At 41.8% G+C, this 19,734-nt stretch overlaps 1 protein-coding gene and 1 pseudogene across 4 annotated transcripts in view; both read left to right on the top strand.

The window, feature by feature from the left end:
- Window positions 1–234: 234 nt before the first annotated feature.
- LOC125095450 (52 kDa repressor of the inhibitor of the protein kinase-like) lies at window positions 235–3,310 on the top strand (annotated as a pseudogene).
- A 3,987-nt stretch (window positions 3,311–7,297) lies between these two features.
- Window positions 7,298–19,734, top strand: part of LOC125095445 (CD302 antigen) — a 141,129-nt gene continuing 128,692 nt past the window's right edge. For 3 of the 4 annotated variants that reach the window (XM_047721847.1, XM_047721849.1, XM_047721850.1), the window contains exons 1-2: window positions 7,797–7,979; window positions 13,383–13,754. In XM_047721847.1, the coding sequence (XP_047577803.1) occupies window positions 7,886–7,979; window positions 13,383–13,754 (466 nt within the window). In that variant the 5' untranslated portion in view covers window positions 7,797–7,885. Of the gene's footprint in view, window positions 7,683–7,796; window positions 7,980–13,382; window positions 13,755–19,734 lie in introns of those variants that run through there. The other variant, XM_047721848.1, reaches the window with a different exon arrangement.

Here is a 19,734-nt window from a genome sequence, read left to right as displayed (position 1 = left end):
GAACATTGCATAAAAATGAACAAACTGTATCTACACACACCAATACAGATGAATGTCACAGGCATGATTTTGAGCAAAAAAAAGTAAGTGCCGGCCGCCCCTCCCCCCGGCGCGCCGGCCTCCAAGCCCGCCGGCGGGCCTGGCTCCCCTCCCGGGCCCCGATGGTCCGGCGGGCTGCCCTGAGGAGGTGGGGAGGGGAGGGCTGGGCCGGCCGGCGGGTGGGCGACGATGCCGATGCCGAACTTCTGCGCTGCCCCCAACTGCACGAGGAAGAGCACGCAGTCGGACCTGGCCTTCTTCAGGTTCCCGCGGGATCCGGCCAGATGCCAGAAGTGGGTGGAGAATTGTAGGAGAGCAGACTTAGAAGATAAAACGCCTGATCAACTAAATAAACATTATCGATTATGTGCCAAACACTTTGAGACCTCTATGATCTGTAGAACTAGTCCTTATAGGACAGTTCTTCGAGATAATGCAATACCAACAATATTTGATCTTACCAGTCATTTGAACAATCCACATAGTAGACACAGAAAACGAATAAAAGAATTGAGTGAAGATGAAATCAGGACACTGAAACAGAAAAAAATTGATGAAACTTCTGAACAGGAACCAAAACATAAAGAAATAAACAACAGCAACGCTCAGAATCCTAGTGCAGAAGAAGGGGGTGAGGAACAGGATGAAGATATTTTACCTTTAACCCTTGAAGAGAAGGAAAACAAAGAATACTTAAAATCTCTATTTGAAATTTTGATTCTTATGGGAAAACAAAACATACCTCTGGATGGGCATGAAACTGATGAAATCCCAGAGGGTCTCTTTACTCCTGATAACTTTCAAGCGCTGCTGGAGTGCCGGATAAATTCTGGTGAAGAGGTTCTGAGAAAGCGCTTTGAGACAACAGCAGTTAACACATTGTTCTGCTCAAAAACACAGCAGAAACAGATGCTAGAGATCTGTGAGAGCTGCATTCGGGAAGAAACTCTCAGGGAAGTGAGAGACTCGCACTTCTTTTCCATCATCACTGATGACGTAGTGGACATAGCAGGAGAAGAACACTTGCCTGTGTTGGTGAGGTTTGTTGATGAATCTCATAACCTGAGAGAGGAATTTGTGGGCTTCTTGCCTTATGAAGCTGATGCAGAAATTTTGGCTGTGAAATTTCACACTACGATAACTGAGAAGTGGGGGTTAAACATGGAGTATTGTCGTGGCCAGGCTTACATTGTGTCCAGTGGATTTTCTTCCAAAATGAAAGTTGTTGCTTCTAGACTTTTAGAGAAATATCCCCAAGCTGTCTACACACTTTGCTCTTCCTGTGCCTTAACTATGTGGCTGGCAAAATCAGTGCCTGTTGTGGGAGTATCTGTTGCGTTAGGAACAATTGAGGAAGTTTGTTCTTTCTTCCATCGATCTCCACAACTGCTTTTGGAGCTTGACAATGTAATATCTGTCCTCTTTCAGAACATTGAGGAAAAGGGTAAAGAACTGAAGGAGATCTGCCATTCTCAGTGGACAGGCAGGCATGATGCTTTTGAAATTTTAGTGGACCTCCTACAAGCACTTGTTTTATGTTTAGATGGTATAAATAGTGATACAAATATTAGGTGGAATAACTATATAGCTGGTCGAGCTTTTGTACTCTGCAGTGCAGTAACAGATTTTGATTTCATCGTTACCATTGTTGTTCTTAAAAATGTTCTATCTTTTACAAGAGCCTTTGGGAAAAATCTCCAAGGGCAGACCTCTGACGTCTTCTTTGCAGACAGTAGCTTGACTGCAGTGCTGCATTCACTAAATGAAGTGATGGAAAATATTGAAGTTTATCATGAATTTTGGTTTGAAGAAGCCACAAATTTGGCAACTAAACTTGATATTCAGATGAAACTCCCCGGGAAATTCCGCAGAGCCCAGCAAGGTAACCTGGAATCTTAGCTCACCTCTGAGAGTTACTATAAAGAAACTAAGTGTTCCAACAGTGGAACACATTATTCAGGAACTGAAAGATATATTCTCAGAACAGCACCTCAAAGCTCTTAAATGCTTATCTCTTGTACCCTCTGTCATGGGACAGCTCAAATTTAATACATCAGAGGAACACCATGCTGACATGTACAGAAGTGACTTGCCCAATCCTGACACACTCTCAGCTGAGCTGCATTGCTGGAGAATCAAATGGAAACACAGAGGGAAAGATATAGAGCTTCCATCTACCATTTATGAAGCCCTCCATCTACCTGACATCAAGTTTTTTCCTAATGTTTATGCATTGCTGAAAGTCCTATGTATTCTTCCTGTGATGAAGGTTGAGAATGAACGCTATGAAAATGGGAGAAAGCGTCTCAAAGCATACCTGAGGAACACTTTGACAGAACAGAGGTCAAGTAACTTGGCTTTGCTTAACATAAATTTTGACATAAAACATGATCTCGATTTAATGGTGGACACATATATCAAACTCTATACAACTAAGTCAGAGCTTCCTACAGATAACTCAGAAAACATTGAAAATACCTAAGAAACGTTTAAAGTAGGCTTTCTCTTATGTTTGATATTTGGAAAAATCTGAAAGAAATTTGAAAACATCTTACGGAAAAGCTGTCAGGTGTATGTAGGCCACTTAATCACTGAATATCTTGACATACTGACCTCTCATTGAGTATATTAGCCATTGATAATCTGCCTGTTTAAATGGCCCCTGTTTAAACTCTCATGCTTTGGAGACATAACTGTTCTTCCAGAAGATAGCATTCAAAGTGCCACATTACACTTCTGTGGGATTTCTGCTAGTGGCACTTGGGAATTGTTTTAGTTAAGTCATTTTAGACATAACATTTATTATCACTGGATCCAATTGTCGGGTACTGAGTTATCACTTCTTAGAAAATAAAGATTTTGAAGAGGTATGGGGGGAAGGGATACATTTTAGAAAATGTTACAAGAAGCTCATGAGTGACCCTTGAGTAGTAGGAGTGTTAGTATGTTAAAAATCTGTAATGGACAGTTCAGGGAGTTACCAGACAGAAACACGTGAGCTTACCAAGCAAGGATGCAGTAGAGATTTTATCTTTATCAAATGAACTTAACAGAACAAGTTACAGTTAAAGTTTGAATGGGAGAGCCTGCCATTGTTCCACATTGGGTTGTTGCTGTTTACATTCCTTTGTTGAGCCTACATCTTCATAAGCTCTTTAGCACGTGTATGTTGAAACACCTACGACTTTATAAGCTTTTTAGCAGGTATATGTTGAATACCTCTGTTCATGGTCAAGGCAGGATCAGAGGCCATGGATACTGACAACTGATTTGTCTGTTTTCCTCTGTCTTTTTCCATGCTACATCTACTGCCTCATCTTGATTTATAAACAAAACCTGGAAAACCTACAAAAGTAAGTGTTTTGTGGTTTATCTAGGAATAATACAGAAAATATTGCTGTTATTTTTGGTGAAGAAGATCAATTTTGTATAGTTTATTTCAACTTAAATAAAATGTGAATTTTGTTTAAAAAAAAAAAAAGAGTAAGTGCCCACAAAAGGTGAAATGATTCTACTTACATAAAATTCAAAGACTTGCAAAGTTGTATAGATGATTTAAGGAATGAATCATATATGGGGAAACTATAAAGAAATAGACTATAATAGACTATAAAGAAATAATAACTCTGAGGAAGGGTTACCTCTGTGTGAGTAAGGTGGACACGATCAGCAAGAGGCCCAGAGTCTAGCTACTCTTTTATAGGTATGATACATTTTATAATTAAAAACTTCACTTTAGAAATCCAAAAGCCCATGTTCCCCCTTCCTAACTGTGACTAGGAATAAAATAATACTAACACTCTCACACATTCATGGAAGTTCTATAGTTAGATTTCCATTTTGGTATTCTCACTTATCTATTGACCTTGGCCTACTTATATCAATCTTGTTTATGTTGTCTCAGTTTCCACATCTATAAAATAAGGATTATTTTTCATTCATAGGCTGATTATCAGATACAAGAGCACACAGGAAATGCTCAGCACAACGGCCTGGCACCTGGCGGTTGGCAGATGTCTGTTATTTTGCTTGCATCATTGCCTCAGCCATGTGGTGTCCTCCCCAACACCTCTATCTACTAACTGTTACTCATCCAAGGACATTCATCCTGGTGCTTGAAGACCCTCCCACCCATCCAACCCAGCTGATTTTTCCCTTTTAAAAATGCCTAGACCTCCTGTTGCCTGCACCAGGCATTTACCAAGTATCTATCTATTTATTTATTTATTTATCCTTTACGGGGCACTTACTATGTATTTATTCAATCATTCAGTCAGCAAATCATGGTCCAGTTACTGGAAACATAGAAGTGTCTAAACAGACACCGCTTTCATGCGTCCTGTAGCCTGGAAAAGGAGATCGACATTCCGCAAGTGAGTGAGTACATAATTGTTTAATCCAGCTATGCTAAATACTATCAAGACAAAGTGTGGGATGCATTGAAAACCTATCACAGAGGAAGTTGACCTAGACTGCAGAGTCAAGAAAGATTTCCTTGAGGAAGTAACATTCAAGGTGACACTTGAAGGGTACATAGGTTGCTATTGTCACCATAGGCAATAAGTAGTTATTTTTTTTTAAAGATTTTATTTATTTATTTGACAGAGAGAGATCACAAGTAGACAAAGAGGCAGGCGGAGAGGGAGAGAGGGAAACAGGCTCCCTGCTGAGCAAAGAGCCCAATGCGGGACTCGATCCCAGGACCCTGAGATCATGACCTGAGCCGAAGGCAGCGGCCTAACCCACTGAGCCACCCAGGCACCCAATAAGTAGTTATTTAAGACATATATCCTAGGTGGAGATCAGTGCACATGTAACTACAGAAAAAGTACAGTAGTCCCCCCCTTATCCATGGGGAATATGTTTTAAGAGCCCAACAGATGCCTGAAACCAAGGATGGGACCAACCCCTATATATACTATATTTTTCCTATACATAACAATGATAAAGCTTAATTTATAAATTAGGTATGATTAAGAGATTAACAACAGTAACTAGTAATAAAAAGTGAACACTTATAACAACATACTGCAATAAAAGTTACGTGAATGTCATCTCTCTTCTTTCTCTCACTTTCAAGATATTATACTATATTCATCCTCCTAGTGATGACGGGAACTTATAAGATGACTACATGATAAGATGAAATGAGCTGAATGATGTAGTGACATAGTTTTAGGCTATTATTGACCTTTTGACCACACATCAGAAGAAGGATCATCTGCACTGTGGTTGACTGAGGGTAACTGAAACCACGGAAAGCAAAACCGCAAGTAAGGGGCAACTACTCAAGCAGCAGGAGGCACACATGTTAAATGCCAAGTGAACACAGTGTACAACCTTATCTAGATGTTTGGAACCCCAAGGGTTAGGGATTCTTAGAGACATTTTATGTAAAATATGAGATTTGAGCAGAGTCTTAACTGGAAGGACTAAGACAAGATAGAGGGAAAAGAGGCATTCTAGATTGGAGAAAATATGGATAAATGGGCAGATATAGGAAAAGGCAAGACAGATCAGACAGGTTGCTTGAACCAAGGCATGACATAGGAAGGTAATTAAAAGTTCAAATTGTAGAGAGGCTTTCTTTATCCTACATAAGTTTTCTTCTTGTATTGTGGGCTTCTTTGAGACTCTCATGAAAGCCCTGGACCTCTTCTCTTTCTAAAAAAAAAATTTTTTTTTAAGTGTATTCATAAGCAGTATGTAATTTCAGGGGTTCAAAATCCCCCCTGAACTCCCAATTAGCACTGAAAGGATGTGAGTAGAAGAAAGGTGACATGTTCCAAACAGTGTTTAAGATTACTTTGCCTGGGGGCACCTGAGTGGCTCAGTGGGTTAAAGCCTCTGCCTTCAGCTCAGGTCATGATCCCAGGGTCCTGGGATCGAGCCCTGCATCAGGCTCTCTGCTCAGCAGGGAGCCTACTTCCCTTCCTCTCTCTCTGCCTGCCTCTCTGTCTACTTGTGAACTCTGTCTGTCAAATAAATAAATAAAATCTTAAAACAAACAAAAAAAAGATTCCTTTGCCTGAGAGGGAAATTGCTGGCAGGAAGGTCAGTTGAGAAATTATTGCAACATAATGCAAGCAGGAGCTCTTGCAGCCCTACCCTAAGGTGGTGATTACAGGAATTTATTAATTAAGTAAATTCATATGTATAGAGAGCTTATTCTGAGGTCAGGCCTGGTGCTCAATATAGGAAGGTATAATGAGAAGGTAAGACCCCTGCCCTCAACTAGCTCCAGGCTGGGCAGGATCAGAAAGGCAAGCAGTCACAAATGCAAAGGGGATCAGAGCAGTAGCAGATTGTTTTACTCAGAACTTTCCACTGGCCAGTTCTAGAGAATCAAACCAATGTCTTTCACATTATATTCAAAGCACTTCACAAAATAGCCACAATTCACCTCTCTGTTGTCATTTTCGCTAAAGCCTCCACCACAACTACCTTCAACACACGCACACACACGCACACACACGCACACACATGCACCCTGCAGGGTGGCCTTACTGGACTGACCTCTTCTCATATTGCTTTGTATTTTCTGCCGTTCTGTCATTATTTTTCTCTAAGCAGCTGTGCATGATCAAATTTCTACCCCCTGCCCAAGGCCCAGTTTGGGTGTTGTCTTCCTGGAAGCTTTGTCCAGTCTCCCCATTCATTCTGCCCTGAGTTAAACTGTGTGTACCTTAGTCTCCCCCAGTACTCAGTAAACGTGAGCAGGCAGGGATGTTGTCTTTTTATCTTATCCTGGGAGGTGCCCATCCCTATAATGGCTAGTGCTTAATATACCTACTGAACTAAAACGTCCAGGTAGGGAGAGAACCGACCGAGGCAGATTTGGGAGCCATCAGCGAAGCCTTGGTGGTTGGAATCAGGAAAGGTAACCTAGGTGCTCCTCTGCTTGTGGAAGAATTCACTCTTGGGGGACAGCAACGAAGGTGACTCTGGGTACACACCGTGTGCCTTTATGAGGTTTGAAATTAGAGGACATTCACACCCAGGCAACTTAGTTCAGCCTATTTATAATGACTGCAGATCCCACAGGGAGAGGATAAATATTACTCTCACATTGCTGGTTTGGGGTGCAGACTTGTACATTTCTACAGATGATGATGATGATGATGGTTCTCATTTAATTATTAAGAAAAGAGCTTACGTGCGAAGATCAGATGGTTATAAGGCCTAAATCGTTGGAAGTGTTGATTGTAGGGTCACTCAAATAGCTCTTGCTTGTAATTCTTTAACAATTACGGTGAAACTGCAGCGTGCCATTACTGCGCCTTTGTTGGCGCTCTCCGAATACACAAGACGCAACCAAGGACACCTGGATTCTTTAGCTTGACCGCAGGAGCAACCCTACCGGTGCAGACTTCCGCTTTGGGGACCGAGAGGATGTGGTTGCCTTTCCAGCCCTGCCGGGCAATGAAGTCCTCCCACACTGAGGTGAACTACACAGAGAACAAGGTCCTAAACTGACCCAACCCACCACCCGGGTGTTGTCAAGTCCCAGCAAGTGCCGCGTCCCCTCAACTTTACTGACGAAGAGGCGGGAGCCAGGACCCCCAAGCCCGGTAGTCTGCGCGACCTCCGCTCTCTCGCTCCGCGCGCAATTCCCGCCTCTCGGCGGGTCAATCCTCCAGAAGGTGAGCCTCTCAGCTGGCAGTCTTCCCGCCACTAATTCCACGCCCTTGCCCCGCCCCGTCCCGCCTGATTGGCCGAGGGCGGGGGGGGGGGCGGGGCAGGACCCCCCGGGGAGGCTGGCGGCAAAAGCGCAGGCTGGGCGCACAGGGAGGGTGGGTGCCGCGTGCGCCTGAAGACCGGGTTGGACAGCTTGGGCCGGCTCAGGATGAGGAGGCGCTGGACGACCCTTCGCCGCGCGGCGGAGCTCCTCGTGCTGCTCCTCAGGAGCTTCGGTCTGGCGGAGCCCTCTGGTCGTACAGGTAACCACCGGCGCGCCAGCCTGCCGGCGGCTGGGGCTCTCGACGTTGTGGGGTCTGCAGGCTTTCCTGAGTTCGGGTCCGGCTGGGCTCCGGGTCTCGTCCCCTCTGCTTGCCTCGGGGGTCTGGAGCCCAACAAGTGACCCAGCCGAAGGGGAGGTCTGGGGAGAAGGCACTCCGTGGCCCTCGGACTACGGGCGGAGGGCGGAGTGGGTCGTGGAGGGGCAGGGCCTTCTTCTAGCTGAAGAAGAGGCCGCCTTAGAGAAGGCGCGCGGCCTTCTGCGCCGGTTCCCTGTCCCTTCCCGGTCCTCTCGCCACTAAAGTCTTGCTTCCCTGGAGTAAAAGGCTCCTCAGCACCCCTCAAACTCCAACTAGCCCGTGTCGCCCTTCCTTCGTCTCTTGGCCACCTTGGCCACTCAGTGTCTAGAGGAACTGTCTAATCACAGCGCCAAGGGTGATTAACGATTGCCCGACTTCGCTGCACGGTTGCCAAAGGTGCACGTCAAAAAAGAAGTCCGCGTGAGCTCTGTCTCCTAAAGTGACCATGATCATCATTCCGTTATGATGCCCTCCCCGAAAGCCTTGAGCAGCGATCTTTTCTTCTAAGCTTATCGGCTCCAGAACAGTCCCTCGAGGCCTAGGGCCACACGTTGGATTGCCAGTCGCTTGCCCGAGGACCACTTTCCTGCCTCTAACTGCGGAAGCAGGACCAGGAATAGACTCCCTCCCTTCGCTGATGCTCTGGGTAGTGCCAGCCTCACCATGGCCCCTGGCAGCAACTGGAGTTTGCTTTTACTTTCTTTTCGCCTTGGCAAAGGGTTCCCTGAAGACTTTCTTAGTTGCGCTGCACAGGGGGACAGTCAGTGAGCCTTCACCACCTACCACTTCTGTTACCTTGCCTGTTTGAGGAAGTAAAAGATGGGCAAGGCAATTTTTTGAAAACTGTAGGTTCCCCCCTGTGGCTCTTATTTTCTTGTGGCAGCTAAACTAATTTACTGCCAGATTTAGACTTTTTTCAGAGAGTGTTGGGGAAAAGCTTCCCTGAGTGTGAGTGACATCACCCTATCTACATCAAAGATCTTTTAGTGCGCAGATGATCTGGGCTGCTCACCCTTCTCCGTTCTTCTTTTACCCTCCGTGTTGGAAACTCCCAACACAACTCCCCAACAGGGAGTTTTTACTGGCTGTGAGAGTTCTATTCCACCTACCCCACAATCCAGGGCGAAAAATTACATTGCCATAACTAACTACAGTCAAAACACACTAACCTTTCAGTCACCGAAATCTTGGTTTCCATCTGTTTCCACTTTAGTCTGTTTTGTCTCCCCCATGGAATTCAAGATTTCCTTAATTTTTGCAATCTCTGCAATCCCTGGCCTTTCTCATCAACCAAAAGCAAAGAGCACCAGCTTAACTCCATTCTCCCTGCACTAGGTCCTCATAGGTATTTGATTTCCGGCATCCTTCCTCACCCTTAGCAACTGCTCTGGCCAGCTTACACACACCCTCAGACAGACCTGCGGTCCCATCAGGGGAAGTACTGGAAGTTTGAAACTCCAGCCCTTTCAGTACTTGTTTGGCAGTGTGTCAGCTTCAGGATGCTGGTAGTGACATGCACTCTGTCATGTGTATGCAGCTAGGTTTGTGCAGATGGTCTGGGTTGCTCAGGTGCTGAAGGAGTTCCTCTGTGTCCTTGGGGAAATGCCAATTTCTTAGTTTACTTTTTTGCCTCCTTGGAGAGCTAACAGCTTGAAGTAAAACAATCCTTCTGGCACTCCTAGGTTCTCACCAGCCCACACCACCCAATCTGAACCCCAAAGCTTTCTATCTCCTAGTAGATTGTCATAAACCAAAGGTCACTTTGGGATCTGTTTTCGAACTGGCAAACCCAGATTCTGATTCTTTCCTACTCCACCTGTACACTCTGCATATGTGGTGGTGACTCCACAAAATGCTTAACATTGTGAGCTGTAGAAGTACCCCTGAAACTAAAAACGCTGCAGTCTTCATCCTTCTGCCTCCGTCTCCCTCTCCATTTGTCTGTGATTATAAAATGTTGATGTCCAAGTTCTCTTTGGAATGTGCAAAGCTCTTTGGTTTAGGAAAGACAGAAGTTACCTAATGATTAGACAATAGGAGATGGCTTTCCTTTGACGGATGCGGCCTACTAAAAATTCATTTTCAGTATATGATAATGTTACTTGGTTATTTCCTTTCAGACACCACTAGAATATTTATATAAAATGAAGCATATAAAAATTGCTACTAGGGATGATGAGGCTTCTTTTCATCAACCTCTGCCTTTTAGATTTGCCCAAATATTGTATGTGGAGGTAAACATTAAAATTCCATTTAGGACCAATATAAGGTAAGATGAACAAGGTGCAACATAAGTTTATCAATAAAGAATCTGTTTATAAGTTGCTCTGTAACTACCTTTTCAAAGTGTAATACATTTCTGAAATATTTTATATACCCTTATTTAAAAAATTTTCTTTAAAAAGGGATTATTTTCAGTCCTTCCCACTCTTCAATCTACCATCCCAATAGGGTCACAGGACTGAGGCAGACTGAATAGCTTCTGCTAAGAGTGTGGAAAGAGAGGGGGAAAATCAGGAGAAGACAAGACTCTCCCTACCTTACATATTATGTATGAAAGCTTAGACATACATTATGTATGAAGGCTAATGGCAAGTTTCCTTAAATCATATCAATAATTAATGTCTGTGCTAAGTGACCACTATAGATGTCAAACATTGATTATACATATTGATAATACGTATTGATTTTAATTTGGTTAAAAGACAGATTTAGAATAAGGCAAGTATTTATGACCATAGATGTTGCAATTAGGTAAATTTGGCAACTCCTCTTTAACATAGCTTCTCCATGCTACTCCACATCTCTCCTGTAGTCTTTCAGAGTTCTACAAGCTTATTAAGTCTATGGGTATCCTAGAAGTAAAACATATAGTAAATGGGAAAGGGTGAATTTTTTTTCTCTTCTATAAAAAGTATTTACAAAGCATCACTGTTACCTAAGTGCACATGCTTGATACTAATGGGATTCAAATGACCTAAAATGCTACTAGCATTAACATGGCATAATAAAGTTATGAACATCTGTTCAAGAACAATATACAATGAACTTAGAAATACTGGTAAAACCTGCAAGGCTAGGAGAACTGTTATCTTGTGGAAGCACAGGATGTGAGTACTGGAAGTGGCATAGATATCTTATATTTCTCTGCTTTCATCTTATATTTGGAGATACAAAGACCCTGGAGAGATTAAGTGAATTCTCTAAGGTCCCCAACTGATAGCTGAGGTAGGTCTTCAATCTAGGACATCTAACTCCTTATTTCACTGCTTATTCCACTATACTAACAGCTGTGGCTAATCTATTGAATTCTGCAATGGCAACTTGAGAAGTCTGGAACTCTGAACTGCAAAGGTAGCAAAGTTGCTGCTAACCCAGTTCACCTATCTGGGTTCAAAGGGCACAGAGCAAAGTGCCCAGAAAAGAGAGCAATGAGATCACATGGCAAGGGAGGGTAAGTTTCCAGGAAGGGTGGTGGATGCCTATTCTCCTGCAGAAGCAAACTTCTTTTTTTCTCTAGTAATTGCTGATACTTTGGAATGCAAGATATTTTTGGAGAAGTGAGAGAGAATAGTTTGGGAAAGAGAGAATAGTTTGAAAGACCCTCATGGGTCTGAGTGGATATTGAATATGTGGGAGGGCATTGGAGAAACTGTGAGTGATAATCTAAGATAGTATGTTTTCCTTTCTTATTAACTGTCCTCCCAAATGGTGTCCATAATGTAGAGAATGGCAGAGAGATGTCGAGGAAGGAAGAGTGAGGGGTGGAAGCTGCTATGACAAGGACACCTAGCTGCAGTTCTATGTAATATTTAAAAATACAGATATGAGAGCAAAAGTAACTTAATGTTATACAGGATTTTGTGGTTGTTCCTATTATTTCTCTTGTTGCTGCTGCTGCTGCTGTTTAAAACAACAAAAATTCTCTTTAAAGTTCAAGCTGAAACTTGACTTAATTTTATAGTTATTATTTACATAATGAAATTTCCCCTCAAGTCCTTAGCATGAGAATTTTTAACTCTAAAAGCCTGTGAATTATTATTAGAAAAGGTATCTTTCATCAGTAAAATCAGTGATTGGAAGCTGGCATCAAAATGAAAGTGCCTTCTGGGAACTAAAGTTTTACAGGGCCTTTTGCTGAACCCTTTGGTTTATTGGCAATGATTGTTTAAATTTGTCTAAGACATTTCAGTTTTTGTCTCATCAACATGGACTTTTGTGCTATGACTTAAAAAAAAAATGCTTCTCTGTAAAAGCACTGGCCAAATTATTCAATTGTAATTTGCTGTTACAGATGTGACTCTTGTTCCACAAACTCAGGTGTGCAATAACAATGCATTACTTCATTTTTATAAAATCAAAATAAATATTTTCTGCAGCCCCATTCCACCAAGTTAGCAGAACTTCAGTTTCTGTCATCACTGAGGTCTCTCTAATTCATGAGAAATTGCCAGGAAAATACTCAGGGAGGTCCTCCTTTAGCTTTCAGTTTACACTCATTGCTTCTGAGTTTCCAACTGTCCAAACCTACTGGGTGGTGAATTCTGTATTCAGGTCATTTCTGGAGCTCAGGTTCAACCTCCCTATGTGATCCACAGAGTCAGCAGCCTCCCCCACTAGCCCCTCCCCATGGGCTTCCCATCATGTTCCTGAAGGTGCTATGGTGGAGACCACAGTTCTCTCCTATCCTTAGTATCCAAACCTTCATTTCCTCTATCCCTTTACCCCACTATTCTACTTCAGTGTCCTCAGAAGTCTCCCCATCTCCTCTGAGCCACATTAATGCCATGTAATAATTTGCCCTGCCATAGTAGCCAAAGCATAAGCAAGACAGAACTATGGTCCTGAATAAGTTCAGGATATTTTTCATTGACCAGCTGTCTAAGGAAGAAGAAAACTAAGGAGCTTCTTCATCTCATTAAATAAAGGGGGGAGGGTTATTTCATGGAATAACAATAACATACATATATACTCTTCTAAGTGCTTTAGAGGTATGAGCTCATTTTAATTTAACATCCCATATGAAGTCCTATTTTACAAAGGAAGAAATAGGCATAGTGGTTAAATACCTTGCCCTGATCACATGGGAAATATGTAGCAGAGACAGACTATGAACCTGGCAGACTAGCTCATGCTCTTAACCCATACCAGTGTCCTCTGACTTCGTGTAGGGCATTGCGGTTTATAGAGGTTGGATGGTGGGAATAGTCCAGTGGTGCTCAGACTCTCCTCAGCAAGCAGGGGCCAAGGCTAACCACATAGTCGAGAATTCTGAAATGTCTTCTTTGACTGTCTGTCTTGACTCAGGTAATGATCCATTCACCATCGTCAATGAAAACATGGGCAAGTGCATCAAGCCACTGAATGACTGGATAGTAGCAACAGACTGTGATGGAAGTAGAGACATGTTATGGAAGTGGGTGTCCCAGCATCGACTCTTTCATTTGCAATCCCAGAAGTGCCTTGGGCTAGATATTACCAAACCCACAGATTCCTTGAGAATGTTCAGCTGCGACTCCAGTGCCTTACTGTGGTGGAAATGTGAGCACCACTCTCTGTATGGAGCTGCCCAGTACAGATTGGCTCTGAAGAATGGACATGCTATAGCAAGTACAAATTCATCTGATGTGTGGAAGAAAGGAGGCACAGAGGAAAACCTCTGTGACCAGCCTTATCATGGTGAGTATTGGAGAGGAAAGTTGATTCATTTGCCGTTGTATTTGGTAAACGTGACATTGAACATGCACAACTGATCACAAATAAAGTCATGCATTGGTAAGGGCAGTGAGCTAGCATTCAATACCAGGCACTGTGCATTATCATTGAGCTGCCTATGTGAGATTGGTGCTACTTTTCCCCTTTTACAAGTAAGGCTAGGAGGGGTTGGGTGCCTTGTCAGAGGTTACACAGTCACTCTGTAATAAACCTGGGATTTGGAATCTCTATGATACATGAGCATATGTATTTCCTGTGATTACATTCTGAACTCCAGAGCAAAGAAGACGTTAGAGTAACAAGAACTCCTTCATGCAGGATGAAATTCAAATGACCTAATAAAATCAAACCTATTCAAAGTATAAAAAGAAGAAAAAAAGAAAAAATAAAGGAAATTGTATTTCTCCTTGTCTACAGATTTTTATGTAATGGAAAAACTTGAAGACCTCATGTGAGTTTATTTTTATTTTTGGCATGTCTGTCACACTTTGATGTTTGTATTTATGATTTTAAGAGTGGACTTTTTTCTCAATTGCTTTCAAAAATAAGTCCACCTGACCCTTAAATAATGTGAAGGTTAGGGTTACTGCCCCCACTGCAGTTAAAAATTTGACTCACCCAGAACTTAACTACTAACAGCCTAGTGTTAACTGGAAGCCTTATGAACAATGTAAACAGTTGGTTAACATGTATTTTGTATGCTATATGTATTACATACTGTAGTATTAAAATAAGCTAAGCTAGAGGAAAGAAAATTCTATTAAGAAAGTCATAAGGAGGGATGCCTGGGTCTGACTCTTGGTTTCAGCTCAGGTCAGGATCTCTTGGTGGTGAGATCGAGGCCTAGGTCTGGCTGTGCATTGAGTGTGGAGCTTGGCTTAAGATTCTCTGTCCCTTTCCCTCAGCCCCTCCCCTGCCACTCAGATAGGCATGGGTGTGCCTTCTCTTTCTCTATCTCAAAAAAAAAAAAAAAAAAAAAAACATAAAGAATAGAAAATACATTTATTTTCAGTACTGTACTGGATTTATAGAAAAAAATCCACATATAAATGGACCTTTGCAGTTCAAACCCATGTTATTTGAATGTCAACTATATACGAATATTACCTATGAGGGAGCTGATCATGAACTTCATGCTGGGTCTAGAAACTAGATTATAACAAATTTCCAAGTTTAAAAAGAATAGGTCAGCTGGGGCTCCTGGGTGGCTCAGTTGGTTAAGTGTACAACTTGATCTCATCTCAGGTTTTGATCTCAGGATTATGAGTTCAAGCCCTGCGTTGGGCTCCATGAATTGAGCTCCATGATGAGCAGGGAGCCGACTTAAAAAAAATTAAAAATGAGTAGGTTTATTTTTTTAAACCTCTAAATGTAATTAGTTATCACCCAAGCAAATCTTTTTTATCATGTTGCTCTGAAATTACATGAAATGTTGATATATAAATATATACTTAATCAGCTTTTCTAAGTCTTAACTATTATCTCATCTTTGCTCTTCTTTGTAAATTTACTTAGCTTTACAGAGATTTTTCTTTTCTCTCAAAGCTCATTTAAGCTAAATTTGGCCCCTTAGAGTTCCAGTTATCTGCACAAATTTCTCTCATAGAGTAACTATTTCTATTTCCTACTGAAGATGCATCCATTTCTGAGATGTCAGGTTCTAATCTTACAGGAAAATATTAGATTAGAGAATTAGAGATGGGGATTTCCTTTTCTTTAATCCTCACTTCTTGAGTAGTTGAACAAGTCTGTTTATGCTAGTCAGCTCCTTCCTATATATAAGATGGAATACTACTCAGCCATCAAAAGAATGCCATTTGCAATGATATGGATGGAACCAGAATGTATTATGCTAAGCAAAGTAAGTCAGTCAAAAAAGATTACCATATGATTTCACTCATATGTGGAATTTAAGAAAGAAAACAGATGAACATAGGGGAAGGAAAAATAAGATTAAAAACAGAGTAGGAGGCAAACTGTAAGAGATTCTTAACTATAGGGAAAAAACTGAGGGTTGCTGGAGGGGAGGTGGGTGGGGAGGTGGGCATTAAAGAGGCCATTTGCCCTCTTTAATGAGGGCTTTAATGAGCACTGAGTGTTAAATACTAGTGATGAAACTGAATTCTACCTCTGAAACTAATGATACACTATATGTTAACTAATGAATTTAAGTAAAACCTTAAAAGAAAAAAAAAGAAGCAATTGCTTTCTGGATACCACTTAATGGCAAGTTTACATTTTGCCCTTTGAAAGTTTTTCTCTAACTTGGCAGCTAAGAGAGAACAAGAAATGAAAGGAAAATGCCTTTTAAACTGGATTTGACTTGTTTCATTGTATTTGTTCAAAGATCAGAAAGGATAATTTTCTTGGCAGGGCTCTTTCTGTCTCCTGCCCCAAATTCTTTTGAGGGATGTGGTTGTAATTGTAAATTCCTTCAGTCCCCCAAATTTCAGTCTAACTGGTTTTCTTTCTAATCCTATGGTTTTTATTTTATGCATTTGTAATATTCTCCCAACAAGGGGATCTTCTGATTTCGCACAACTGCCAAAATGATCAGTAGCACAAAAAAGTCTAAGAATCTACCTAGGGTACCACCCCAAAGAGAGCAAAACAGCAATGCCACAGCAAGATCCCACAGGCAGAAAGTGTTTCCTGACCCTACCGAATACAATATTTGGAAAACTGAATTTTCAAATAAGAAATTTAGAGATTTCTGAGAAAAGGCTCACAGCTCTGATTCATCACCACATACCTCAACTTTTAATTTGCGCAAAAGCCAGTGTCAAACCTGCCTCCTTTTCTCCATTTCTTTCCAGGTGATTAGTACCATCTAAGTGGTGAATGTCAGGAATCTACAAGTCACCTTAGAGTGTCCTGCTTTCCTCTCTCATTATTTAAATTTAATCACATATTAAGTCCTAGCAGTTTTACTCTTTTACATTTAAATAGTCCCTTCCTCTTCTTAGATTAGAGACTACTGTTTTGTTCTTTTTTATTTTTAAGATTTTATTTATTTATTTGTCAGAGAGAGAGAGAGAGGGAGAGAGAGCGAGCACAGGCAGACAGAATGGCAGGCAGAGGCAGAAGGAGAAGCAGGCTCCCTGATGAGCAAGGAGCCCGATGTGGGACTCGATCCCAGGACTCTGGGATCATGACCTGAGCCGAAGGCAGCTGCTTAACCAACTGAGCCACCCAGGCGTCCCTGTTTTGTTCTTTTTTAAAGATCTTATTTATATATTTGACAGAGAGAGATCACGAGCAGGGAGAGAGGCAGGCAGAGAGAGAGGGAGAAGCAGGCTTCTCTCCAAGTAGAGAGCCCGATTTGGGGCTCGATGTTAGGACCCTGAGATCATGACCTGAGCGGAAGGCAGAGGCTTAACCCACTGAACCACCCAGGTGCTCCTAGAGACTGCTGTTTAAAGGACTTTATCTCCGACCCTTTGTGTCAGACTCTAAGTATTGGTTCCTGCCCCACCTTTTGTCTAGCAGTGTAGAGATAAGAAAGATAAGATAACCTGAGTCCCAGTAGAGTGAAGTCCAAGGTTATCCAGCTTGTTAGAGCAAAGCTACTGATCAAAGCCGTGATTGAACTCCCCAAATACAGCTTTTTTAATTTCTCCCTTGATTTTTGCTCTATATTTTTTACTTCTAATATAAGAAAAATTATTTGTCATTGTGTTCTGGGTTGCCTTTCTCTCCAACCCCCACCCTGTGTGAGTCATATTCATCACAGAGAAAACTTCAGTTGTATAAATGTTACGAAGGGATTGCTTCTGACTAGCATCCAGATAGGCATTTATATCAATCATTAAGATATCTTGAGCTCACTCGTACTCTTCAAGTATGAATATTTGGCAGGTCCAGAGGAAATTGACTGAACTGTCTACATTTTGAACAACTCTTAGGAGCCTGCCCACCTCTTTAACCACTGAAGCCACTTTGCCTCAATGGAAAAATTAATGTTAGTTTTCCATGTAAGTGATTCAACTCACAAATTGTACCTACTGCAGAATATGCTATTGTTTTAAGAGTGCTATCATCATAAATTCACACAGAAGATGGAAAGAAGATGGAAGAAGACAGGAAAAGCCTGTCTCCCTAGAGAAACACATGGATTTAAGAGGTCCAGTAGCAGTGAAGAATGTGTGAGAATAAAACTCTTCCTGAATAGTTAGCATAATTTAGCTGCTACTGATGTGGTGGCGGTTATATGCTTATCATTCTTCAAAGCATGTTGTGACTAGGAGAGCTTTTTAATTGAAGCTCAGCTTTGAGCTATGAAACATAACTTGAAACCTGAGAAGGCAGCCATTAATGTCACAAGTTGTCCTTAACATGTCAAGTACTCTAAGGAGAGAGCCAGTTCTCATCCTTATCACTTACAGTTTACTGAATGTCTTACTTAACTTCACTGTAAAAATGGGGATTTCACAAAAAAGTGTAATACTTGCCCTATTAATCTTACAGGTTTATGGTAAAGAGGAAGTGAAAGAAATGTATGTGAAAGCGCTTGGTATAACAGAAACAGGATTTTTAGGAAGAAACTGATGGTTCCTCAAGTAATGGTTGCCCGGCTCAGGGATTCCTTTTAAATGCTATGATATGGGAAGAGAAGTGGTCATGAGCTTTTGGGAGCTTAGTTATCATTAAAAATGAAACATAGGGGGACACATGGGTGGCTCAGTCGGTTAAGCAGCTGCCTTGACTCAGGTCATGATCCCCGGGTCATGAACCAAATCCTACGTTGGGCTCTTTGCTTAGCAGGGAGCTTGCTTCTCCCTCTGCCTGCTCTGCCTGCTGCTCCTCCTGCCTGTGCTTGCTCTCTCTCTCTGACAAATAAAATATTTTTAAAAATGAAATATAGGTAATAAGCAGTTTCCCTATAAAATATAAGATCAAATTACTCTTTAACAGAAATATCCTGTCTAAAATCATTTATGTCAGAGGAAAACAAAACCAGTATTCCTTAAAAGATAGTTTGCAAATAAAAGCATCTAGATTATTCTTACTTTCTGCTCTGCTGCTGCTTAATATATTTGAAACTGTTAAGTATAATATTTCAGTTAAATGAACATTTGAGAATGATAAAGAATGTGGAATCAAATACCATCTTAAGCACACTTTTAAGCAAATCTGTGAGACATTTTAATGGACCCTAATAGCCTGATAAATGGTGATAGGATCCGATCATTATGCTTTACCTAATAGCCATTATTTGATCTGATAATGACCTTGGTTTTAAACAAACTAAGGATATGGATAAAGGTAACCTTTATCCTGTGTAAACTATCCTGTGTAAAATAATTACACAGTTAGCTGTTCTATAAAAACACCTTTCTAAGAGAACTGTTACCCGCAAAAGTATTGAGCACTTCCTTTAGTATTTCTAGGCATGCTTGAGGTCGGAATAATTTTTCAGCTCCTCTCCACGTACCAGGGAAATTTTTAAAATGAAAAACTAGTTCTGGGGCGCCTGGGTGGCTCAGTGGGTTAAGCCACTGCCTTCGGCTCAGGTCATGATCCCAGGTCCTGGGTTCAAGCCCCGCATCGGGCTTTCTGCTCAGCAGGGAGCCTGCTTCCTCCTCTCTCTCTGCCTGCCTCTCTGCTTACTTGTGATTTCTCTCTGTCAAATAAATAAATAAAATCTTTAAAAAAAAAAAAAAGAAAAACTAGTTCTGCTACCTTGCTGGCCACCAGCTAGTCCCTTGACTGCCCAGCTAAAGCTGGTTCTTTTATACCCTGAATTACCATGCCCTGTTCCTCTCCAAGAGCCTTCTCAGAGATCCAGCTATTCTTTCTCCTACTTCCTCGAAACGCACAACCTCAATCCTATCAACAATCTGTGAACAATGGGGCTATGTGTCCATCTGGCTAACTACAGTTTATTCCAAAGTCCACACCCACCTTCAGTGATTGCTGGGTATTTTTCTGGTCCCACTCTTAC

The sequence above is a fragment of the Lutra lutra genome, chromosome 3, assembly GCF_902655055.1.
Source record: "Lutra lutra chromosome 3, mLutLut1.2, whole genome shotgun sequence".
Taxonomy (NCBI): Eukaryota; Metazoa; Chordata; class Mammalia; order Carnivora; family Mustelidae; genus Lutra; species Lutra lutra.
This window is presented reverse-complemented; position numbering and strand designations above follow the sequence as displayed.